At 45.4% G+C, this 25,976-nt stretch overlaps 1 protein-coding gene across 5 annotated transcripts in view; it reads right to left on the bottom strand.

Annotated features, from left to right (window-relative positions):
- Positions 1-23,012, bottom strand: part of USP46 (ubiquitin specific peptidase 46) — a 47,044-nt gene extending 24,032 nt beyond the window's left edge. For 2 of the 5 annotated variants that reach the window (XR_008308500.1, XM_053255487.1), the window contains exons 1-3: positions 22,022-23,006; positions 16,789-16,910; positions 2,128-2,208 (exon numbers count right to left, since the gene is read on the bottom strand). Coding sequence is in view for 3 of the 5 variants with exons in the window: in XM_053255487.1 (XP_053111462.1) it covers positions 2,128-2,208; positions 16,789-16,854 (147 nt within the window). In the remaining 2 variants the exon portion in view is untranslated. Of the gene's footprint in view, positions 1-2,127; positions 2,209-16,788; positions 16,911-22,021 lie in introns of those variants that run through there. The other 3 variants (XM_053255489.1, XM_053255488.1, XM_053255490.1) reach the window with 3 other exon arrangements.
- Positions 23,013-25,976: the final 2,964 nt, after the last annotated feature.

Below are 25,976 nucleotides of genomic sequence, written 5' to 3'. Positions count from 1 at the left end.
AGAATCACAAGCTGAACATGAGCCAACAGTGTGCCACAGCTGCTAAAAATGCTAATACAATATCAATATAAACAGAGGAATAGTGTCCAGCTCACAAGCAGCGATAGTTCCACTCCATTCTGTGCTGGTCAAACCTCACTCAGAATACCGTGTCCAATTCTGAGCAGCAAATTCTACTGATAAACTGGAACAGGTTCAGAGGGAGGCAACAAAGATGGTGAAAGGTCTGGAAACCAAGTTCTGTAAGGAGCAGTTGAAGGAGTTGGGTGTGTTTAGCCCAGAGAAGACTAGGGGGATTTATAATAGCGGTCTTCAAATATCTGAAGGATTGTTGCATTAAAAGAAGAGCCGACTTGTTCTCTGTTGCTCCTGAAGGTAGGATTAGAACCAGTGCATTGAAATCACAAGGAAGCAGATTCAGACTAGAAATTAGGAGCAATTTCTGAACTGAAAGAGCTGTTTGACAGCCTCATACGGTAGTGGGCTGTCCTTTTAAAACCTCTTTTGTATTTGAAAAAATACAGGCTGCACAGCTTTCTGTCAGGGAGACTATAACAATTTCCTGCACTGAGTAGGGGGTTAAACTCAAAGGTTGGACTCCAAAGGGGGACTAGAAGATGGAAGGCAGTTGGACTCCAAGGTCCCTTCCAACTCTATAATTCTATTACTCGGAGAGATGGCTTCCCAGTGGAATTCTTCAAAAAGTACCAGGAGATCTTCTCCCAGCTTTTGGCAGTGGTATGCAATGAGATCTTACAAGACGGCATTATTCCAACAGGCAGAATAATAGTTTTTCCTGAACCTGGAAATAATTATACTGTGGTAGAGTCCTACAGACCAATCTCCTTGATGCAAAAAGATAAAAATAACAATTTAAAAAAACAAATCAACTTCATTTATGGCTACCTAACAAAATCATAGGGACATACATGAAAACTGACCAGAGAGTTTTATTCCACAGGGACATTAGTGAATAATGGAAGGTGGACTCAAAATGCTTTGCACTTCTGCAGAACAGAAGGATCTCCATTGATAGTGCTCTTATGCAAGACAGAGAAGGCCTTTGATCACCTGGACGAAACCTATCTATTCAATCTCTTGAGACATGTGGGATTTGGCACGGGCATGGGGCATGGGCTTTTTCGTGGCAATCAGGGCTCTCCATCAGGACCCCACTGCACATGTAAAGGTCAACCATAAAACATGAAAAACAAAAGGCCATTGTTAACTAAGATTTCATACTCTTTAATTCTGAGATGGAACTAAAGATTTTTAAAATGCTGTAGGATGACTACAACAAAACTGGCCAAGCAGTAAGCCTGCTAGATTCCACCAATCAGGTGAGAATCACCACTTCAGAATGAATATTCCATGTTTGTCTTAAAGGGCCACAGTATTTTTCTTCACCTGAAATCCATGGCAAGGACTCTGTTGAAAGCAAGACTCTATTTTAGATATGAATAACTAAATTATCATCATGAGAGTGATATGTTGACTAGCATTTTCTCTCTTTTCAGGCAAGTGTCAAACACTCCCAGATGCACAGATAAAATAAGTAGTCTGAGCTTTACTCAAAGCAAGGGAGCACTTCTGATTATTCCTGGATGTGTTTAAAATTATTTAGGCACAAACATCTCCCTCAGCAGTAGCTTTTACCACTAGAAAAATAATGCAGTTTTTATTTGAAGGAGGAGCAACAATGGGGCTTTCTGTGAAGATGTTATCACTTAATTGCCAAAAGTGAATGGGAAAATGTGGTTGTCAGAAGACAGTAAAGATCCTTAAACATATATACAATATACCAAATTAATTGACAGTGAGCCTAGAGACCCACCCTCCTCTCTTTAACAGTCTTGCAGGGAAGGTCAGTGCAGGTATAATTTCTTCTGCCCTGTTCCTCCCGCAGTCCACTTCCTTCTCCCACCTGCTGTTGGGCAAAATGAGAGTCTTGCCTCTTCCTCCTCCAGCAAATGAGCCACATGACTGGTGGAGGAACAGTGTGAAAGCCACAAGGCTTGTCTCTTCCATCAGGAAAGTGTTTAGGCTATGCCCCCAACCACCCTAACAACATACTTTCAGATTAGTGACAAGCAATCCAGAGTATTTTCTGAGTCTAGTAATACTTACATTGACCAGTCCAAAGTAGTGTTCATTGATTGGAAATTGCTCTGGTCCAATGTCTTTTTCCAGAGCAGAGGCATTGGTGCCCTAAGGAAAATAAATGGCCAGTTATTCTCTTCCATACTAAATGCTGACCAGAGGGTGACAGACTGTCTGAAAGGCCAGGCCCTCTCAAACGTTCTGTGGCATGTAGTTTGTCTGTAGAGCTTTTAGTCCAGGGGTTCTCAAATTTGGGCCCCCAGATGTTGTGGGAATACAAATCCCATCATCTCCATTGTGGCTGGAGATGATAGGATTTGTAGTCCAACAACATCGGGCAGGGGCACATTTGAGGACCTCTGCTTTAGTCACCTTATAACGCATACAGCCCTGGTTTTCAGGCTACCATGCTTTTGATGAAAGCCCTGGTCCTTCAACAACTCAGAATACAACCCTAAAGTTTTGGCTTTTAAAAAAAAGTCTGCTATCCAGATACAGTGAAACACATTCAAGTCCCATTGTTTTTAAATTAAAAGCAGTGTGCAGGATCCATTCTTTGACACATGAAATTGGAATGGATCGCCAATGAACTCTCTCACCCTACATCCATTAACCTGTCATAGTCTGTTTCCCAGATAGAATAAATTTCCAAAATAAACAGTCTCCAGTCTTTCGGATGTCATCCTGTTTAAATTAGTTTTGCAGTCTAATCTAATGTTTTCTTATCATTCTTTCTACTTGTCTGATTTGTGAAGGCTGGGAAAGGGGTACTGAAGGGCTATTTTTCTCTTGCCTAGATTAGTATAGTAACCTTCATTCCCCACCCCCTCAGTAAACAAAACCTTTCAGAGTGGGAACAGCTGAATGAAAATTGGAAAAGATAATTGTGGAGAGCTTGCAGGCTTTAAAAGGAAATCAACTAGCTTGCAGTTGGCAGCCAGTAATACAAGGCTCTTTATAGTTTCATGTTGCTGTCAGAACATTTCCCCTATTTTTCAACCCTAGGCTACAAAAGATTTTGCATATACCATCCCAGGGAAAACAATGTGTTGTATTGAATTTCTTCAGGCCACCTGAGCCCTTCCCAAAGAGAACTGGGTGATGGGAAGCCATGCAGCACAACAGTGAACCATTGTGGGCGACTTCTGTTCTTCTCTGGCTTGGCTTCAGTGAATGTCTACTCAAAATTGCTTCATTTGCATCTCAGGGAGGATCAGGTATTACAGAGTCCCGTCCCCCCGCCACCCGCAACAGATATCTTGGGCCTCATGTGGTGTTGCAGAGTCATATGGACTAACTTCTAGGGATGTGCTTGAAATGTTTTGGGCAGGTGGGGTGAAGGGGGCAGAGAGTGAGGTCCTGACCTTATACAGGTCCTCCACCACCCACTGCCGTTCCGGTCGCGGTGCTGTGCTGCTCAAAAGGCAGCACACAGCTGCATGCACCTCTTCCCACCAACCTGCATGTGGCGTTGGCATGCATATGGTGTCTGCGCATGTGCGGGCACCATTTGCATGGTCAGCATGGTGTTCTTGACCATGCAAAAGGTGCCATAAACAAATGGTGCTGCTGACCACACAAATGGCACCTACACATGCACAGACACCATGTGCATGCCAATGCCACATGTAGGCTGCTGGGAACAGGGAAGCAGCCATCATGTGCGGCCTTTTGAGCAGCACAGCACTGCAGCTGGGGTGGTGGTGGGGCAGTGGAGGTGCAGGTAAGGACCTGCGTACCTGCTCCTAAAAGCTACCGCTCATTTAGGCTGCGGCAACCTGAATTGTTTCGGTGTGTTTCTAAAGAGGCACCAAAACATTTCGTGCACATCCCTACGAACTTCCCTCCATGGCTGGGAAGTTCTGCTGCACCAGAATGTTCAGCTTGCACACACTGGCTCTATACCACTTCTGTAACAAAAGGTGGCCAAATCAACCCTCTGAATAGGACTGCCCCTGAGGTATACAGAAGGTTTGGCCAATGCAAAAAACAAAACAAAAACCCAACTGATGAATTGACAGGCACTGATATCTTGCCTTTCTTCCAAGAAACTCAGAAAGGTTCTTCCCGCCCTCTATTTTATCCTCATATTAAACCTACAAGTTAGGTTACACTGAGAGATGACAGTGTAACCGGGTCAGTGTAACCGAGTCATTGGCTGACCCGGTCCCCCAGGTCAGCCAATGACCTTCATGGTTGAGTGGGGATTTGAACCTGGCTCCTAGTGCTACACTCTTAACTGCAACACCACACTAGCTCGCTTGACAAGCATGGGCTGACAAGATGTAGTCAATTCTGCAGAAACTGCACTGGTTTCCTGAGCCAATCTACAGTACTGGTGATAGCCTAAGGGTACTTTTATTCCAGAGGAGCATCTCTCCCATACTTATTTCTTTTCCCTCTTTGAGACAAGATTAGAAGGCCCTGATTAAAATACCTATGAAAGTGTGAAAGAGAATATGTTCAGTAGTCACTATGGAAATCTGTGGAAACCCATTTGAGCATCAGACTATTTAGATTAAGAAAGCATTATAATGCTACTTTTAGCAGGGCTCACAAATTAGGGAGGGGGGAGCAGCAAAGGAAGAACTGGAGATAGATAGATTTGGTAATTGTTATTAATGCTCCCTTTTCTAATGACTTTATAAATGATCTGATTGATTTATGTTTTAATGAAAATTACTTTAATTGTTCATAAATTGTATCTAGTACTAGCAATGTGCATTGTTGTGTTGTATTACGAATAATTTAATTTAACAATAATAAATGTTGACTGACATCCTGAATAATGGTGTCTGCAAACACTAGCACGCATGCAGCACTAGACCCCATATTCACCCCCACACTTCCAAGGTGAAGGCACTTTTGCACAAGAGTGCAAATATTTCAGAGTTCTCTCAGCACCCTGGAAGTGTCCTGTTAGACTGAAAACACATCCCTGGGAGTCGGGGACATGTATTATGGGCTAAGAGTGCTTCTGGAGTGCTGAGAGAGCTCCGAAGCATTTGTGCTCTCATGCAAAAGTGCCTGCACTTTGGAAGTGTGGGGGTGAGCGTGGGAACTAGCACTGTGCACTATTATTAGTAGTTAAGCACCTCAAACAGCAAGGTGCTGTACGGAAATAAAAATATAGCACAACCAGTGTTCTCTCTAATTTTGTTCCTCTGTGTGCGGAATGAGTTTTGTTCTGGGCGGCAGTATCAATGCAATGTGTGTGCACGTGAATTCAGAATGGGGCCTTCCTGATTCAACCTGAGCAGGATCTAAAATTAACTGAGCAGACATCCGAAAATGTGTGAGCGCGTGCAAATGCTCACGCCTTAGCGGGAACAGTGAGCGCAACCCGTGTCTTGAAGCTTATTACTGAATTACTCTTTTAAATTGTCGAATTGTTTATTATGACTACTGTAAGTTGCACTAACCCATACAGAATCTGGAGGTATATACATTAGATACATAATGGTAACAATACATAAAACAGTCTCCAAGCACCTGTGACAGTCCAGTCCTACCACTGCAATTTCCTAGTTCTGACTGGACGGGCCTAGGGCCTGATCCAGCAGGGCTGTTCTTATGACACAGGAGTTTTGATTGATTTCCCATGCGGGGGGGCGGGGGGCGGGATTGATTGATTGATTGATTGATTAACAAAAGTGTGGGCCAGGGTGTTTTCCAGACTACAAGATTTCTGTCGGTTACAGTGTTGTAAAATGCAACGGTATGAGGCAGCAGCTTGAAACCACGAGTACAGCATTTCTCAGTGTGTCTTTCAATGCATAGTGACAGCAGGGGCGTAGCAAGGTTGGAGGGGGCCCAGAGACGAGATTTTAAAATGCCCCCCCACTGCTTTCCTCTCCTTCACCGCAATTGGATAACCTTGACAAATAGAAGGAAACATTTTTCTTCATCAGCAGCACAAGCCAGCATTGAAGCAGCAACATGGGGAGTCGGTTGCATTATCCAAACATTCTTGGAGGCGGCGGGGTGTGGGGTGGTGGAGGAACCGTAAAGACATTTTGTAAGCTGGCCACTGACTGCACACTCTAGTTTTAGGTCTACAGGAGAGCTGCCCTGCCGGGGAACCTGCAGCTACTGGGCTTGCCTCACTTGCGTGGGAGTTCAGGCAGGGGCGTAGCTATAATTGAACGAAAGTGTTCAAAGAACATGGGCCCCCAGCTCCTGAGGGCCCTCCAGCTCCATCACTCCCTATTTTCTTCATTGTCTCCCTCACTCTGGGGGGCCGCCCGAGAGAGGGATGAACACAGGCCCCCTCTCCCCTAGCTACGCCCCTGAGTTTAGGCAACTGCTCTGCCCTCCTCGCCTGCAGCGGCCTCGGCAGGACAAAGCGAGGGAGGAGGTGGGCAAAAGCTACGGCCGCTCAGGTGTCTGTCTGAGGAAGAGAGGCTGCAAAAATTAAAAAGGAGGGTTGTTGCCTTTGTGAATCCCCACCCTGTCAACCCAGGTGGAGTGCGGCTGCAAGAAGTTTTGACACCATACGGAGCTGTTTCCCTCAGCCAGTCTGCCTTTAATTCCTATCCCCCTGCCACACACACTCCCCAGCTAGTATTTTCTCTTTCCTCAGACATAAACACACCTCTCTGTGACTGAGCAGCCAGCCAGCTCTCTCTCTTGCGCCTGCATATACACACACAGGCGCGTAACAAGCCTCCTCAGTGTTTGCCAGGGAGGCGATGCCACTCAAAGCAGGGCAGGCTCTTGAAAGCAGCTTCCCAAACAAGTTCTCTTTCGAGCAGGCAAGCCAGAAGTCGCCCAGCCCCGATGCCCTTTCCACGGCGAAAAAACGTTCTATTCAAATCTGCGTTCACGCTGCCTCGGAAGGGAAGGGAAGGCAGGAGGGGACGGAGAATGAATGAGTGTGTGATGAAGAAAACTTGGGAGGGCGAGGTGGGGAGGAAAAGGGGATCCAGGGACTCCAGAGAGAGGCAGGCAGGAAGGAAAATAGAGAGGATTCATTCAGGACCCAGCCCCCCGCCCCTTGCAGACGCTTTGCCCTGGAAGGAATGAGCGGTGGTGGTGGTGGTGGTGGGTCGAGAGCCTTTTCACAGAGGGGAGGCTGCGCTGCCCCCAGTGCCTGGTTTTCCTCCTTTTCGGCTGCCCCGGCCCCCTTCCCATAAAAGGCAACCCTGCCAAAAGCCGGTAACCAACGTCAGAGAAGGGCAGCTGAACGAGGAAGGAGGAGGAGCCTACAAGGAGGGAGGCAGGGAGGGAGGCAGAGAGAAGGAAGAAATACAAAGGAAGGATCATTCAGAATAATGAAGGAAGCTTGCCAGGTGTTGGGGAGTCATGTGACTTGCCTCTGGGGGGGCCCTTGAGGCGTGGGGGGCCCCAGACAACCGCCTCCCCTTGCCTAATTGTAGTTACGCCCGAGTGACAGGGTTGTGGCCATTCAAATTCCCACCACTGCAGTGGGTTTTCCGGGCAGGGGGTGTCCATATTCCACCTGAATTGCATTCACTCCTCCTCCAATGGGGTCGCAAAGGGGGATGACATGGTGATCTTTGTGTGTGTGTGTGTGTGTGTGTGTGTGTGTGTGTGTGTGTGTGTTTTTAAATCTCTAGGTGGTTTTGCACAAAGCCACCACTAGGGGGAGCATCATGGCGCAAACTACAATTCCTTGATTGCCTCTTCTGCAAGAACCCAAGCAAAAGGTTTTTTTAAAAAAATCATATATGGAAAGGGGCTCTAGATCCTAACAAATCCTTGAACTGCGGAATGAGCCCTCCACACCACAGGGCATTGAGAACAGTTTGCAGGCTTGCTGGTAAACGATTCATGGGCTTCCTTGCAGTAAACAAGGTGGGGGGGGGAGTCCATTGCCTTTCAGTAAACAAATGGGATTGCACAGAAGTAAATGATTCTGTTCAATGGGCTTCTTCTTCAGTAAAAGTGAACGAGAAAGGGTGAAGGCTAGATTCATAAATCTGCTCAGCTGCACTAGTATGAGTCTCTGGCCAAAGTCGCAAATTAAAAGGGGACTGCACAAGAAAAATTATTTCATGAATGGAAAGGGGGAAGCAGGGGGAGGTGCAGCTTCTTCTGTTCTTCTTCTTCTGCTTGTGTAAGCAAGAGCACCAGGCAATGAAACAGAGCGCAAATATACATATTTTAAAAACACATGCCCTTACATATCAACAGATCCTCGATCTGTTGAACGATCCAGCCAACCCACAACATGCACAAAAGGAGGAAACATGTCTAAAAAATAAGTCTGAAAAAACAAAAGCAAATGTGATCGAAATCAAAAGCCAAAAGCAGATGAGAATCGAGTTGCACCTTTGTGCAAAAACCCTGGTGGAAATTTTTTAAAAAAATTATTTCTTGTGCACGAGATGGAAAGGGGCTGTAAAAATCAAGAAATCGTTGCACTGTGATTTGAACCGTCCACACCACACCACACCACACTGCAATGCATAAACTATGGGGCAAGCCTCCTACAATGGAAAAATATAACTACTTTCCGGCAACACATATACAATGTTATAGGGCTACAATGCATCAATAAAACCTGAAACAAGGCATCAGAAATATGAACGGCACCTTGCTGACAGCGCAGAGACCGTGATGTCAAAACATGGGCAATACGGAGGGGCACTTAGCACACACATTGCAAAACTGTTGCAGCGTGTAATGCAGAAAATGCCCCGGTGTGTCTTTTTCTAAGCACATGGAGCAGAAAAGGCTTACCCTTTTGCATATTACTAAGAAGGTAAGGCTGTGCTGGGCCACTCCTGAATTTTTTGTCATTCACAAGGTCTTTCCTCAAAAGCAGGCATCTGAATATATTATAAAAAGCTTTCCCAGTTTGCATTTTTAGAGCAGGTCGATTTAGATAAGATGCTGTGTTGAGAGCTGTGCTATTGAAAAGCTCACACTCATGAAGGAGCTCCATGCAGCAGCTGCTACATTTAAATACTTGTTTTCTTATCTGTCTGTTTATTTATCTTACAATCCAGTCCACAAAGAGATACAATATGAACCCTATTCAGACCAGGGCTTCAGCTAGGTAGTTTTGGACCCTGGTGGTCCTAATGAGCTTGGCGGGGGGCGGGAGAGACCCTGCAAAATAAGTATCCTCTTTCAAAGCAGATGTAAACTGCTTTGAGAACCTTTGTTGAAAAGCAGTATATAAACATTCTTAATAATAGTGGTGGTGATGGTGATGGTGATGATGATGATCACCACAAACCAACAGGTCTGGGCCAGAGTGCATTTCAGGGGCAGGATGGAAGGGAGACTACACAACCCAGAAAGGATCCATACATCTTCTTTATCATTCACCACAAACCCACAGATCTGGGCCAGAGACCATTTGCAAAAAAAGGCAAAAGAAAAGAAAAAAAGACAACACAAGCTCCAATGGATTCACCCAGCTTCTTGACCATTCACAAACAAAATGGGGGAAACAACATGTGTTCCTTGCTCCACAGTTCAAACACAATACTGACATATAGTGCATTCATAAGGAGGGGGGAATTAAAACCAGGGGTGGAGCCACCATTGTGTGAATGGGTTCAAAGAACCCAGGCTGCCAATGGAAAGAGCCAACTAAGCCCACAGGGGAGTGTGGCTTGGGCTGTGGAAGAACTCCGAGTGAACTCCCCCTGCCCACACCCAAGCTCCGGAGAGCCCCAAGCGAGCTCTCTCCTGTCCTTTATAGGCAGCATTTGCGGTCTGACAACCTTTTATTTCCCTTTCTCTCCCTCCAAGGGAGGGAAAGGGAAATAGATGTTGTCAGGCAGCAAGTGCTGCCTGAAATGACAGGGGACAGTTCACTCAGGCTCTCCGGAGCCCGAGGCCATGCCTACAAATCTCCATAGGTAGTCCTTTTAAAAAAACGATTGGGCAAGACAAAATGTTCTCTTTTTCAGCAGTGCCCCACCAGAGCTTTCTTTCTTTGGTTCCCCTTAAAAGTGACTAAACCAGAATTGAGCAGACCACACTGCAAAGCAGTTTTACTGCTCCACTCAGCTATATGGCGGGGGTGGGGGGAGTGACTGTAATTGTATTCACATGTACAGAATACCATTTTACTAGACATCCTGCACCTGATGTACAGCAGCAAGATTCTCCTTAGCAGGTTAATAAAAGCTACCCTGGGGTGAGAGACTCCACTCAAAACCATCAGGTTGTCCATGTTCACTCTCCAATAGCAGTTAATGTGTGCAATGCCCACCTCTCCATTATATTTCCATGCTTAAAAAAATATCAACTCTGAATCACACCAGCACCCAGTTATCTTCAGAAATAATCATTTGCACTCAGCCTGAGGACTGGAGTTTCTCACCCTTGTCCTCTTCTCCTCTCTCAATTATGTCACGCTGCCATTAGCTAACTTGCTAGTTGCCAAGATGTAGGTCAGCCTCCTTTTCTTCCATGTTGTTAACTCTCTTAAAATTCCAAGCGGCAGCCTCACTGGCCCTGCAGCTCCCTCTATTCTCATTCTACTTCCTTGTTGCCAGTTGCAATGTCAGACTCTGTTGTCTGAGTTTACATTTTCTTCCAGGAGACTACAACTCCCCCGCCTCTCTCTCATATTTTCTGAAGTGAATACACTTTGACACATGCACACACACACACACATCCCTCAAAGATTTGCTTGCTAGTCTTGCATTTTCTGCAGTTTCTCTCTTTGGGTTCACAGTTCATTCAATCGCCTCTAGTTCCTTGAATCACAGTTTACTCTAACAATGTTGTTGATTTTTGTAATTGGTACATCAGTCATATGAAGATCCAACAGCAGTTTGTTTATAGCCTATGCACATGTTACTGAAGCCAGTTTGCCAGTGCAAATAATGGCTCATCCAAGTGGTCTGCTCCTGTGATCAGTGTAACTCATGAAAAATTGTGCTGCTTCTGCTATTTCAGAAGCCTTGACTTGCCATTTTTTCAACCACAAAGGAGAAGCGGTGATTCTGTGCTCTGGTTCTATTGCTACAAAGAATTACATGTGTCTGTGTACCAGGTATGCATGCCAAAACCAACTCCTCCCTTTCAAAAGATGCCTTTCCTATGTTGCAAATGCAATATTGCTACTGTGGTTGTGAGGAATAGACAATAAGCACTAATGTTGCTCTTAATATATTCTGCTTCTTTCGTCTTCCTTTAACCATTTACTTTTGAATGTATCCAAGAATGGGCCTTTAAACTTTGTTGGGAAGCCCTTCCACACATATCTGAAATGGAATGCCTGATGGGAGGGTGTTTCACATAGGAGTGCATATTACCCTAATTGCACCGGGTCTCTTAAAGCTCTGGGAGCTCTGCTTATATGGACCTTCAGGCAGTCTATGTATAAGAACCCCAAATCAGACCATTTTATTTTCATCCCCACCAACACAAGGCATAGAATCCAATTCACTTTGGGATTTATTCAGACTACAGATCCTCACCACAGGGACTGACAGGCATTGTTAACAGTATCCCAAGTAACTATAATGTATGTGACACCATGGCGCTTTCCAAATTACACGCTACAATGGTGTCACTACTGTCCACTAAGTGTGCTTCTGTACTGCCTGTGTTACGACATCGCAGTCCCTGCGCTGTGCCATTCACATTTCCAATGCCTTCTTTTGGATTTGATCCTTGCGTTTTAGTCCTACAAAGTTACATGTGCATTGCAGAGAGAGAGAGAGAGAGAGAGAGAGAGAGAGAGAGAGAGAGAGAGAGAGAGAGCTCTGTTTCCCTATTGTAGGAGGGTTGCACAAGCTATTTATGTTTTCAAAACGATCCTGCCAAGCCAAAGCATTTTACAGCTGAACAGTGTGTAATCTGGAAAGCACCCATCAGAAGCTATTACGACATGTCAAAATTTTGCATTGAACTCATGATTTGCTATTGTTCAGGATCCTGGGGAGGGGTGAGGTGAGGAACAAAAGCCAGATTATAGCAGGATGAGATTCCCTCTCTGCAGCAGAGAGTTAATTCAGAGAGTCTGAAGCGGAATTGGAAGACTGCAGTATGTGTGATGGAGAGAAATGTACTGCAGCGGATTTCAGGAACCTCAGGAACTGACAGCACATCTGCAGGCCCACATTCCAGAGTATCATGAAACAGTTTGCTTATTTGCTTTCCTTTTAGAGATTTTGCAAAATAAGGCTATAAGAATTTAAGAATGGATACAATTTGTAAACAATCGATAGCACAAAAGAAATCTTGTTTCATCTGGACGCCATGAATACAGCTTCTAAATAATAATTTAGTAGTCAAGACTCATCTATTGGGTAAATGGCATATTTGTCATCAGAACCCAGCCCTGAAGAGGGTGTGTTTCACATATGCTCGAATGGTCCATATTTACCAGGTACAGTCCCTATTTTCTGTAATCTGTTCCTGGTCAATCACTGTTCCTAGTTTGCCCCTGGCCTTATTTTTCATAGAAGTTGCTAGCATTGCCAGGATCTAGCTCCCTCCCCAGAATCTCTAGAAATTAAATCTCTAATTGGATAGGTAAATGTACTGTGTCTTTAGTGTGCCTGCATGTCAATGGGTGCCCAATACTAAGGAACTGTGCAGCACACGGCATATCAAGGAATCCTGCCTTCAGGAAATGTATAATAGTGTGGTGGGGGAGAGGCTTGAACAGTAATCCTTGGTACGAGAATTGGCTGTTACAAGTGTGCCCCTGTTTCCCTTTGTGAAATGTTGCAAGCTATCAGCTTGGCTCACCTGCTTCCTTGGCTCCCACTACTCTGGAGTAATGTGCCCTTCCAGTATGAATCTGGCCATCTATTTTCCCCATCTCATTAGATGATTCCATGTGTCTCCTGCCCCATTCCAATTAGCTCACCACAGTTAGTTGAGATGACTATGAGGTCACTCATTTGGTTCTTAAATGGACAGGTCTCCGGTCTAATGGAAGATCAAACTTTTTGCTTTGCTGACATCATCACAAGTCAACATAAACTTGTAATCTCATTTTTTCAATGGCCTACCCCACTGAGTCCAGGTCCAAAGTGGACAACACATGCCAAACAATATTTTCTTTGCTTTGTCTAGGGAACTTCAAACCAAGTTTTCTTGACATGAAAATGTTCACTTTAAAAAATCTGCAAACTTTTCAGTTACTTAATGTAAATAAATGATTTGTTTTAAAAAATCCTGGAGTTGAGATCTTCATCCTCAAACTCCACAATCTCTCATTGAATCTGCTATCTCAGGAATTATCTGAACCCCGAACTTCATCAGGATTCAAAATCAGGGGGAATTTATACCCTCAGGCAGCGAATGAAATCAAAACAAGCATTCTCCCTATGCTTCTGACTAACTACATTTGATCTGGCTAATTTCACAGTTTAATTCTCAGTTTACAGTATTCATTTCAGTTAAAAATGAGAGCATAGATGTTTCCAAATGAAGCAAAAGAAAAATCAATAGAAGGATATGCATCCTCCAAGATATCCAACACCTATAATAGTATATAAATGTTTTACAATAGGTTGATTTTTTAAAAAGTCAATGAAACAAAGAAATCTCTCTCTCTCTCTCTCTCTCTCTCTCTCTCTCACACACACACACACACACACACACACACACACACACACGGAACTAAAATAACTTAGAACAAAATTCTCCGAACTAGAAAATGATTGGAGCATTATGTTGTACCTAGCTTGCTGGATTTTGGATCAGAGACCCAAAAGAGCAACATCTTTCAAATAGCAGTCTGCTCCCAGTCTGCCATCAAACCAGTATGGCCAATGAAAGAATTCATAGCTTAATCTGAGTTAACCACAGCAGCAGGACTACAATTGGCACTAATGAATGAGTTCTCATGTCGTGTTCCACAGGAGCATGCCCAGCTAACCAATTGTAGTTAACCCCTTAACAACGATCACTTGGGTTGTGTGAAGATGGCCTCTGTGTAGATCTTCTGTCACCAAACTGCACACTATAATATTGCAATACTCTTCTTAGGTGCACTTGGCACATAGTGGGCTTGTTCTCATGATCACAAAGTTAGTCCTAGGAGTGGCTAGCTAAGATGCAGGAGCTGTGCGTGCTCCAAAAAAGTGGTCACGTGCAAGGGGGAAATGCTGGTTGGAGGACTGGGAAGTAATTGTCTGTGAGGTGTGATCGTAGTTGGGAGCTGCTCCAAGCTGGCATTGGCAGTCTTAGATCTGATGTGCAGTGGTTTGGTGCGGGGCCAAACTGTGATTGCACCTTGCAGATGATCACTTCCTGGGCCAGAACTTCCCTCTCAGACATGATCACTTTTTGGAAGTGTGTACAGCTCCTGCTGCTGCTCAGATCAATTTTGCCATCATGAAAACAAGCCCAGTATTTAAGTAATCTTTATAGCAGCTCTGTAAGGTTAGCAATAGAATCATCAGCACATCACAGACTGTGAGGAGGGGAAAGGGGCTGAAATGTTGAGACATAGTGGCTTGCTTACAGCTAGTCAATAAGTTCTATGGATGAGGTGAGATTTAAGCTCAGGCCTTTTTAGCTCACAGCTCATTATTTTAAATCACTAGACTACCTCTCTAGTTGAGAACACATATGTGTGCATTCGGCTGCACATATATGCTAGGAAACTGATTATCCACATTTCCCAAGTACTCACATTTGCAAAGAACCATGGATCATGATCAAGAACCATGATCAAGGTAGATCATGGATTTCATCTACCTGCTGATTGCATACTGTTCTGCAAGGAAGTGCTTTCCATTTAGAAGTTATGTCACATTTGAATCGCTCATAAAATCTTAGAGTGAACACAGACTCAATATTTTAAAAGAATCGCAGGTTGTTGACCAACCATCGGAGCAGGTCTTCTCAGTTTGCACAACAGATGTGTGTTCTGCCAACTCAAGTGCCAGCTTAGACACCAATCCTGCTCCTCCCCCATGCTTCACGGGGGTTGCTCACTTTTTTAGGCAGGGGAGTCTCCCAGATACACATATCCATTTATAAATTCATAAAAAAATGAAAACATTTCAATAACAGTTGCAAAATTGCTCCAAGGCCTAGGTGGGAAGGTAAGACACCATCTAGGCTGACTAATTGCATTGCACAACTGGCTTCCTATGTGCATGAAACAATTTTGCATTTCATTTCGAGCTCGAAACAAAATGCTCAAAACATGTTGTCAGGACAGCAGCCAAGCTGGATGTTTCAACAAAACAAACTTCAAATGTTTCTAGTGTTTCGAGAGCCATTTTGGAGGGCTGTTTTTCTGGGGAGAGCTGGTCTACAGATTGGGGTCAGTGGGCAGACCTCTGCTCCAGACAGCAGGTCAGCCCACCTCAGAGGCCTGGTCTACCCACCTCACGTGGCAGGCAGACCAGTTTGCTGACTGAGGTGGGCCAACATGCTAAGTCCAGGGTAGAGGCTGATCTACCCACCTCCATTGGCAGCAGAGGACTGGTCTAACAGCCAACCCCAATCGATAGACCAGCTCTCCCTGGGAAAACAGCCCTCCAAAATGGTGCTCAAAACATTTGAAATGTTTTGACTCAAAATGGGATTGTTCTGTTTTAAGACCGAAACAGATCCTTTATTTTAAGGATGTTTTGTTTCAAGCTCAGAACACTCAAAACAGCCCATTTTGAGCTCAAAATGTTTTGACCATCCCTACTGGCTTCTACTGCCAATGTGCAGAATTGTTTCTTCTTCTTCCCACAACTCCATCTGGGGAAGGGTCATGCGCAGTGGCAGAGCACCTATTTTGCTCAGTCTGAAGTAGGGCTGGAAAAGCTGCCTGAAATTCTGGAGAGCAGCTCTGTATGTTCACTCCTGGAGAAGAAAGGGTACATTGGTATTGAACTTAGTGAGGAGGAGGAGGACACTTCCCAACCAGCCCCACCATTCTACAAACATATATATGCCTTTGCTCTAGCTGTCCATGAGGAGGCATAGAATAGTCATGCCCAGCATGAGACAGAAAATGAGAAAACTTGCAGTAAATTAGTTAATTACAGAGGAAAGGAAACAGAAGCAAAGTCGAGGAACCACAAGGGATACAATGAGGTGTAATTATTCTGAGGGGTGAAGAAAGATAAGCCCCTGCTCCCTTACAAGTCTCTCAGACATTCTTCTTTTCTGCTCCCATATGAAGAACTACACTGTGGAGACACGGCAGTATAAATGCTAACAAAGGAAGGGAAGAATAGGGAGTCCTGAAGATGTCATCATGCTATTTTAAACTCTTCTAACAATCTCCAGCTTCTCTTCATGCAATGTCCTATCATGTATTCTGCAGATGATCAGAACCACCATTCACCAGGAAGCCTGCCTATGGAGGAAGACAGGTCATTCATTCTAGGTTTCCTCCCAAATACTCCATGGTTTCATAAATATTTCTGGGCAATAGTCCTGCCTTTCTGACCTAGAGGGCATGCAAAAAAGAAATACAACTTTTAGGAAACCATATTGCACTGAGGCAACCACACTCGGGAAGGAAACACAGATGATCACCTACTGCAGGGATTCTCAAATATTTTTAGTTCATGTGTCTCCAAATCATCCAACTTCTTCAGAGTTGTCACGGAGAATCTTGGCACATGTTTTTGGAGGGGTGCTTCTGGCAATAAAATATTTCAGTGGAATATTGGAGACAAGAGAAGGGGAGCATGCTCGCAACTCTCAATGCCCTCAAAAAACAAAACAAAAATGCTGGTAGCCCTGGTGGGGTCATGACCCCACAGTTGAGAACCACTGCCTTACCCTATAGGCAGGCTCCATTCTCCAGTGCTGATGAATGGTGGATGTGACATCACCAGCAAAGGGCATGCTGGGTCACCACATGGAGGGAAGATGGCGACTGCATGGAACTGCTCTTGCAGAACCTGAAAATAAGGGGGAAAATATAAACTAAAACAATAAAGTGTTCTAAGGAATGACTTCAGATATTAAATTGGGTATTTTTCACCTATCATCAAACTGATGAATTTCATGGGTTACTTTTTATCATTCAGGAAGAAAATATTTTGAATGAAGACTTTGGAAATCCTAAATTAGGCAGTAGGAAACTAAAAACCCAGGGTTCATATCCAGGGGCGTAGCTATAATTGCGCGAACAGGTTCAAAGAACCTGAGCCGCACCCAATCAGGAGCCGCCATTAGCAGCCCTGACACGCCCCCCATGTCTTTTTTTAACTTTTTTAACTTTTTAAACTTTTTTACTTTTTAAACATTAACTTTTTAACTTTTTTTAACTGCCGAAGGGGCCACATGGCCCCTTCGGCAGTTAAGCTGCTTCTCCCGAATGGAGCCTCAAGGCTCCGTTCAGGAGCCAGACCATGCCCCCTGCATCTGACGGCAGATGCGGGGGCGGGGCTATCGGGGCACCCGCCGCGGCCACACACAGGCCGCCGGCAGGCTAGCTACGCCCCTGTTCATATCTGATCCCCAAATGCTGCCCATCTGACCTCCAATATTACGGATCCCCAGGATCCCTTGTGTGGGTACATGCATGCGCACACATACACAATGATGTGCTTCAGCCACTTTTCTCTCAATGTGTGGCACAATGGGGCAAAACACTCTTTAATCCCATCTCCTGCAGTGTGAGCAGCAAGAAAGGAAGCTGCCATCAGCTGAGTCAGACCATTGGTCCTTCTAGCTCAGTATTCAGAAGATTCATCCAGTCAGAGCAAACAATAGTGACAAGCTGATAAGGGCATTTTTCACACAGGGCTTTTAGCTCTCATCTCCTCCGGAATGGAGGGTATGTGTTCACATATCAGCCAGATTTACCCCAAAGTCCCCACGAGCTATCGGGGAGCACTTCACACACGATTTGGGTTTTTCATTGCATATTAGAGTGTAGCCCGGTTTATATCCAGGGTAAAAAAAATCCAATTTTTGTGTTGGGTGGGTTTTTTTTGGTTTTTTGTGGGGGGTTTTGCAACTTTGAACTCACAGTTAAGCCTCACAGTAAACCTGCAGTAAAGCCTGCTGTGTACAAAACACCCAGGGAATTTTTACAAGGAGAAACCATTCAAAAATAGGATAAATAATAAATAAAAATGCAATCCTTCAGCTGCGTTCTGAAGTGATACAATTCCAGAAAGGCTGTACAGTGTGCTGTATTGAAACATGCAGATCAGCTATAGGACACACACACACAAGTAAGTAATGAGCTTGTGTCTCCCATGGCAATTTCTCAAAATTTGGTAGAGAATTACAGATCATGCTGAGAAACCTGGCTCAGGAAACAGCAGGCTCTTCTTCCCCTAGCAAATTGTGCCTCATCCAGGCAGTTTCAAGAGGCTGACCCTACCTCTTGAAGCTGGGTTAGAAAGAGTCTGTGAGCAACTATGACTCCATCTTTACTGAAAGGACAGACTAACCTCCTTTATTTCACTTCTGTGTGGGTGAGAGCCCCTTCACCAAAGCAGTAAGGGGTTAGCATAGCAGCATCTACTAGCCAGAGATCTAGCCAGGCTCCGCATTTTTAAACACAAGGCTTAACTTGGATTTTCTTCACATCAGTGTGCAATACAATCATTAACAATGACATGGGGGATATTGTACACTGATTTCTCTTCTGCACTCTCTCCTGCATTAGCAACATTTTCACATGGCCCAAATGCATGAGAGAGATGCAAAATCACTTTTTTTTGCTTGTAAAAATGCCCTCCGACTGCTGGCTGGGTTCTGCATACACTGAGGCTATTCACACAATGGAGGAAAACTGGGCTAAGAGAGACCAGCTCGGTTCCCCTCCACTGTGAGAACACCAGGCTCGCAGGTGAGCCCGGTGGTTCAACGGTGGCTAGCCCGCCAAACCACTTCTGTGATCGTGAGCTGTGGCGACTCATGAGGAGACCCCTGACTGGGAGGCTACAACAAGCCTCCTGGCCTCGGGGGTCTCCCCAGAATGCCCTGCACACTTGCATAGGGCATCTGGGAGTTCTGGGGGCCAGGAGGCCCCCGATCCCTGCCGCCCCTACCGGCTCCATGACAGAGCTGGTAATCATGTGGGTGGCCGATCCGGCCGCCCAGGGCTTGATCAGTGCTCATGTGAGGGGAGAGAGGGCTCGACCCACTCTCCCCGCCAACCCCCTCCTGGCTCTACACACCAATCATGTGTAGAGCCTCACTATTATGATTATTTCGAGCACAAAATGTGGAACTCCTGCAAAAAAGACCACTGAAATATAGAACTCCAGAAAACAACCCCAGTTCATAGATCAATACATAAAATGAGGATTGGGATAAAGCTAGGTCACAAAGTGGTTAAGAGTAGTTAAGAGAATGTGGTCAGACAGTTCCACAGTGAGCTCTTTGGGAGTCTTTAGGCAAGACATGCCATTGCATGTGCATACAGGACTCTGCACACATCTACACATTTTTGTGTGAATTACTGCACATGCATTGATTTTAAAAGTGAACCAAGGTGCAGGCCTCCTCAAATACAGGGTGTAGATAGGAAGTGGCCTACTGTACATGAATGCATGTGGATAAGAAGAGATCTGTCCATGGGTACACTGTACACATATGCATTGAACACAATATGGGAGCAAGGCCTCTCTTTCAACCTCAGTTTCTGATTCACCATATGAGGGCAATTATGTTAGGTAGCCTTACAAAGTTGTTCTAAGGATTACTGAGCTAATAGATGCAAGCATTTTGAACCTGTAAGAGCAGTGCTATATAGACACAAAGGATTGTTATCATTATACTTTCCAGGTGCAACTGTGATTCACACAACTGCCAAAAATTAGGAAAGTGTTGCATGTGAATTTGTTCTGTAGAGGGGTGTGTGTGTGTGTGTGTGTGTGTGTTGCTTTATGAATTCAGAGCTGATGTCCCAAACCATGTATTCTGCTACTACACTTGACTGGTTTTCAAAGTAAAGGTAGGAAACCAGAGTCAGTTCGCTGCTTAACAACACCATGTGCTATCTCAGTTGCTTAAGTCAACAAAAATAAATGACATAGAAAATAAATACCATTTCGAAGCCCACGTTTTCAGAAGTGAATCACTCAAAGCTGGACACCATCTGGTAGTTAAATACATAGTCTGATTTTTCAAATCAAGTACACTCTGTAATGAAAATCCTCAGATCTATTCTTCTCCCTTGGGCCTACAGTGGAGCACACAGCTGGAATATTATAGTCTTACACCGCTCGGGTAATAAGCATTCAATGATTCTCTGACACCAGCTGCAAGGCTGGTTGGTGCACCATCATCTTCTGTGACATTGTGCTTGTGTTTCTATTGATGCACTCCATTCTAAACACTTCTGTGTCAGCATAGCAACTTGTGGGGTATATCTAGGACAGGGGTTGCTCACACCATCAGCAACTGATAGATGCACAAGCAGATGCTCAAGTCAGCATCTCATCCCATGACCGTCCCTGCTTAATGCTCCACTCAGTTCCCCCTTCCGAGCAGAATTTTGCACTTTACTAAAAAGATACAAGGGCTCCCACAATCGGTCTCACCCTGGCAACCTCCAAGCTATTCTCCTGTGATTCCCCCTTAGACAATTCAGTGAGGCTGTTCTCATGAGCAGCCACAACTAGGCTTGGCTGCCCATGAGAACTCCCAGGATCCAAGTGGATCCCGGCACTGCCGCAGCACCAAACCCAGCTTTTAAGCCCAGCTTTTAGCCAGGGTTAACAGTGCAAGCAATCCATTAATCTAGGCCAGGGCTGCTCAACTTAGGCCCCCCAGCTGTTTTTGGACTACAATTCCCATTATGCCCAGCCACAGTAGCCAATAGCCAGGGATTATGGGAATTGTAGGCCAACACCTGCAGGAGGGCCGAAGTTGAGCAGGCCTGATCTAGGCTCAGGGATCATGTTTGCAGCCTGCGCTGACACAGAGACGGGTGCCTAGAGTGCCTGTCCCCTAAGGGGATCCCCCAATGCACCACACTTGTCACGCAGTGCATTGTGGAATTCCCCCGGCCTCCAGAATGCCACACTGGTCACCACCGTGTGGTGATCATGTGCACAGAGGCATGGCTGGGGTCAGTCCGGGATCGTCTGCAGGGTAGGCTTAACCCTGCCTTCCCCCCCCCGCCCACCCACCAGCCCGTGCAATCGTGTGAAAGGCCCCAGTATTTTTGGCATTTAGCAGTCAGTTCAGAGAATCTCAACTCTTAGGAAGGGCTGTGTGTGGAAGTTTGGAAAATTCTTGACCCACTGAGGCCAGAAGTTTAAAACTGAGACATAAACTTCAACCTTAATTTAAACAGCAGCAGGTAGGGGGGAGCTCTTGGTACACATTTCTATAAGAGTAAAATAGAGCCAAGCCTTGCATTGAGCTCCAGATAATAATGTCGCTAAACAGAGAGAGGTGGGCAGAAGGCCATCTTACCCACCGAAAGCTAAAGATCATTTAATCAGAAGCTTATTCTGCAGTAGGTGCTTCCTCAAGTAATGGAGCGGCCCAGTCCGGAATCACATGTTTAACCCTTAAACCCGCCCAGCATGTTTGCATATTTGAAAAAGAAATCCCTCCTGCTAACCGGATCTCTGTCGTATCCCCAGATATCCGTGTACTCCTAGGTGAAACGGCCTTGCTTGGACTTCCGATTACCCCAGCGTTTTCAGTGCCTTCGTACCGCACCGCCCACAGCATAATTAGAAAGGTCCTCCAGTATTCCCAAACCTCAGCAGCTTCCCCCTCTAAACGTCTAGTCCGATCCTATGCATGGTTACTCCGAAGTAAGTCGCTTTCTGTTTAGAGGGGCCGTAAGCACTGCTAAGTAAGGCGGGATTGCAGGCTAAAACTCTGGTAACTGAGAGATGCTGTCACCAGAATCTGGGAAGGCGGCTAGCTCTCCTCCGCTCTTCCCACCCCTTTATTCTGATATCCCCGCCTGTGGTGTGATGGAGGCGAGTGGGTGATCTTCTGGTCTCCTCCTCTCCATCCCAGCCCCCCCCCCGAAATCTCCTGCTTTAAGCCCCCAGGCAGGTCAGACAGGCCAAGTACTACTCACCATATTACAAATGGAGGCGATATTTCTGACAGTCATGAGTCTAAAGGTTGCAGTGATCCCACACCGCCATCTTTATAAGGTGAAAACCGAGATGGTCATGGTGTGAGGACCGGGAAGAGGCTGTGAGGGGTGGGTGGGTGGCCGTTGAGAACTGAACGGGAAAGAGAGCAATGAAGGCTCTTAGGATCGGAGGGCGTCTGCGGCGAGGAGGAATGAGGGAGGGGAGAGAACAGCTTCTCAGTCCCCCCCACCAGCTTTGCAGGATCAGAAGCAGCGAGGGGGGCATCCACTCACTCCGGGGTCTGTCTGCCTCCTACTCTGCCTGCTTCTGTCTCTCCCAGACCAGTCCAGGAGCCAGAGAGGTCCTCTCAGCAGCGCAGCAACGGGAGCATTTCTTCTGCTCAGTGTATTTGCTTAGCACACACCGAGCAAGCCCGGCTCTCAGAGATCTGAGCAGATCAGCAGCGCCTCTGTGCTTCCACCAGCCGGGACGGAACTAATCTCAATCCCCCCCTTCTCCTTCGTCTTCCTCCTCCTTCTCCTTCCCTCGCGGCGGGTGCTGTTGCTCCTCTTCCCTTCTCTCCATTGCAGTGCAGCGCCCGATGATCAACTTTGACAGCGACGGGAAAAGGGAAGGTCAGCACTGATTAGTGGCACCGCCATGAGCCAACCGCCGGTTCTCCTCTCGGGGAGCGGGCCTGCGCAACAGCCAATGCAGATGCGTGGAAGAGGAGAGGCGGACCCAGTCGCTAGGACAGCCTTAGGGGTCAAGTGGCACTGAAGAGAGTGGCAGAGTTGCTCTGCGTGGTTTTCCCAAGGGTCAGGCAGGCTTCACCGTCACACATTTTTAGGACTTAAACACGAGAAGTGAGCATCTGTTGCGTTGGACTCAGTTCATCCAGGAAGCGCCTCTGTAGAACATTTCTCCAGCATTCAAAACTGCAATACTTTCACACATACATGCAGGCATCAAGTTACGACTTTCGTGTGGAATGGAAACACACACACCCCTTTCAAAACTCTCACATTGTCTCTAAGGCACGTCGTGTCTTTAAAGGGACTTCGTTCACACATTCTGCTGCCGCCAATCAAGTGCACACAGCTAAGAGGCATAATTTAAAGTGACGATTCTCTTACGTTTAGCAGGGGAATAGCAACTCTCTGTTTAGCCCAGCATAGTGTATCTCTCAGTTGCTATTGCTGGTTCCTTTGTGTTTCTTTTTAGACTGTGAGCCACTTTAGGACAGGGAAACAACTTTTCCTTCCTTCCTAAACCTCTCTGCAAACTTTTTTGGTTGAAAAATGATAGATAAATAGCAATATGACCATCATCATTATTGTTATAATTTTAAAAATACTGTAAGCCACTCTGAGCCTATCAGAAAGAGTGGGGTATAAATTTAACAAACAAATATCATTATTAATCAAGTGTAGAGAATTCAAGGTATGTACATGCAAAATCATCTTCCTGACTGGCAAATATTCTGAACAGCACAGATGAAAACTGCTATGTTATGTATCCTTCCCCACCGACCTCAATAGGCATAAGCATGGCTTTAGTGCCAGGATCATTGGGGCTTTCCAATATAATGAACAGATGCCTCGGCAGGTGCAGAGTGCAATTCCTTCACCACTAACTACATAGAGTCCCCCTCCATCAGGAATGAGATCAGAGGATGGTGCTTCCAGACAGACTTAAACCCTGTCCCTTTCCCTCCCCCAGAAATTATGCATGGGACATAATCCAATCCCTGCCACCCTCCCCACTCCCAGCCCACTGCATGAGAACTAGGCATGTACAGACATTTACACTGCTCATATACAGTTGATCACTCAGTGAGGGCTTGTACTCACGTGCCTGCTCGTTACATTATAACTGTAGTATTTAGCAGTGATTTGCATATATGGATGTGCCATAATGCCACAGACTAAAATCTTCTTATCACCTTACATTACCTCAGACATAAATGTTTCTCAGTGGAATCAGTTTATGGACACTGCTGCAAGCCATTCAGTGTTTTATAATCAAATGTGGTGGCCCTAACACCAGAGGATGTATGAACTGCCTCCATAAAAAAAGAAACTATATTGAGCTTTATATGATGTCCTGTGATCTGAAAGCTTTGTTCAGTCTGATTGCCTCTGGCAGGAAAGTAGTCTCTCACCCTTCCTGCTTTAACTAGACAGATTTAGCAACTTAAAAGAAGAAATAACTTGTAAAAATAACTACTTTAAAGAAAGAAACAATTACGTTAAGGTTTGTTTTTTAAAAGTTTCTTTTTAAAAATGAAATTGAATCCCACCGCCCTTCGTTTTGAGAATGCTATCCCAGGCTTTCAAACCTTATGGTTACATCATAAGACAAGATGTAAGACAAGACATGACATGATAACGCTATTCCATAACTTACTGTACTTCCTCACTTTCACTGCTGTGCTTAAAAGGGCAAAGGAATGGAAGAAATGTATATATATTAAGAAAGGAACATATTGTTGCTGAATTCTAGAACCACACCATTCAGTCTTTGCTCATAATTTGTTAGAGGAATCCATTGCACATGCTGACTGAAATACACACAAGTACTCTATTATAAGTTGCTACGTTATTTGTTTTGGAAAAGTCACATGCTCTGTGGAGGTCAAGCACCCTTTTGTTGAATCTGGCAGTGGAGAAGGATGCACTGCAGACTACCCTCCAGGTGCATTTACTCTCCAGGGCTAGTTGTACTGTCCAGCAATAAATAACATTTAAAACTAGTGCTTGATATTAATACTGAGATCTTGACCATGTTATGTGTTTACCATGAGTCAGTGCTGAGGCAAGGTTTGTGTAATCAGCAGTAGCTGAACTGCAATGCCTCTCCTAAAAGCATCAGGAGATCACTACAGTTGCCACTGGAAGTTGTGTGTCAAGTTGAATCTCTTCCGTTCACAAAAACCATAGGTAGCCATGTTGGACCTTTAGAACAGAAATCACAATGCTAATATCTTTGTTAGGACTTTTTCTTTAAAAGAAAATAAGTTTCTTGTTAAGCTATGCTATGAGGTTTTTTAAAAGACCTAAAAGAACAGAAAACTAACTTAATGGTCTGCTTCAACTGCATCTTTTTCCATGGCCAGGTTCTCATAACCATGACCATATTACTCCCAGTTAAATGGAGTTGACTGACATCAGTGTGAGCATGTGAACATGTGTTGGGAAGCAATCCCAGTTAAGTTCTTCAGAGTTAACCAAGATATTTGATCTAGGATCAGACCTGGGTTAGTCATCCCCCTGGATGCCCTAACAAGGACCTAATGACCATGTGAACTCACACCTCTCACCAATCCTGCTTACCTGCATGTGTTATACCCTCACCTGCATGTGTTCACCATAGACATCTCTGGATAGAACAGATGCCACACACTGATGCTCTAGCCTCCCTCCTACACTCCATGGCCACAAAATCAGAAGACCTCCGGCTCCATTTTGCCTGACAATGCATCAGATTATCCATACCTGACGCTCTTATCCACACCTACTCCAGTGCCTATTCCTGCCCCTTCAAGCTACAGCACAGCATGCCTTGGCCAGCAATGCAGGGACAGCAACCCAAAACTTGAAGACTGAGAGATGCCAGTGGACTTGGCTGCTCATGTGATAGCAGCCAGGGCAGGCGCGGCTCATGAACTCTCCTCCAGGGGGGCGGCGGATGGCTTCTTTAAGGTAAATGGAGCCGGTGCTCCATGCCACCCAGCAGCCCCCACGGCGGGGAATGGCCTCTGCCACTCACCTGGCCGCTGGCGGGGGCTCCAGCTCCATTTACCTTCTATTCTATTTTTGGCCAGTGGAAGTTGGGGAAGAAGCCTCCTCCAAATATTGTCCTCCCTATTTGGGTGTTCATGATGGCACCGGCTGGAGGACCAATTCATTTGCCAGAGTAGAAAGAAGATGCCAAGTCGATGGGTAGGGGAAA

The sequence above is a fragment of the Hemicordylus capensis genome, chromosome 5, assembly GCF_027244095.1.
Source record: "Hemicordylus capensis ecotype Gifberg chromosome 5, rHemCap1.1.pri, whole genome shotgun sequence".
Lineage (NCBI taxonomy): Eukaryota > Metazoa > Chordata > Lepidosauria > Squamata > Cordylidae > Hemicordylus > Hemicordylus capensis.
This window is presented reverse-complemented; position numbering and strand designations above follow the sequence as displayed.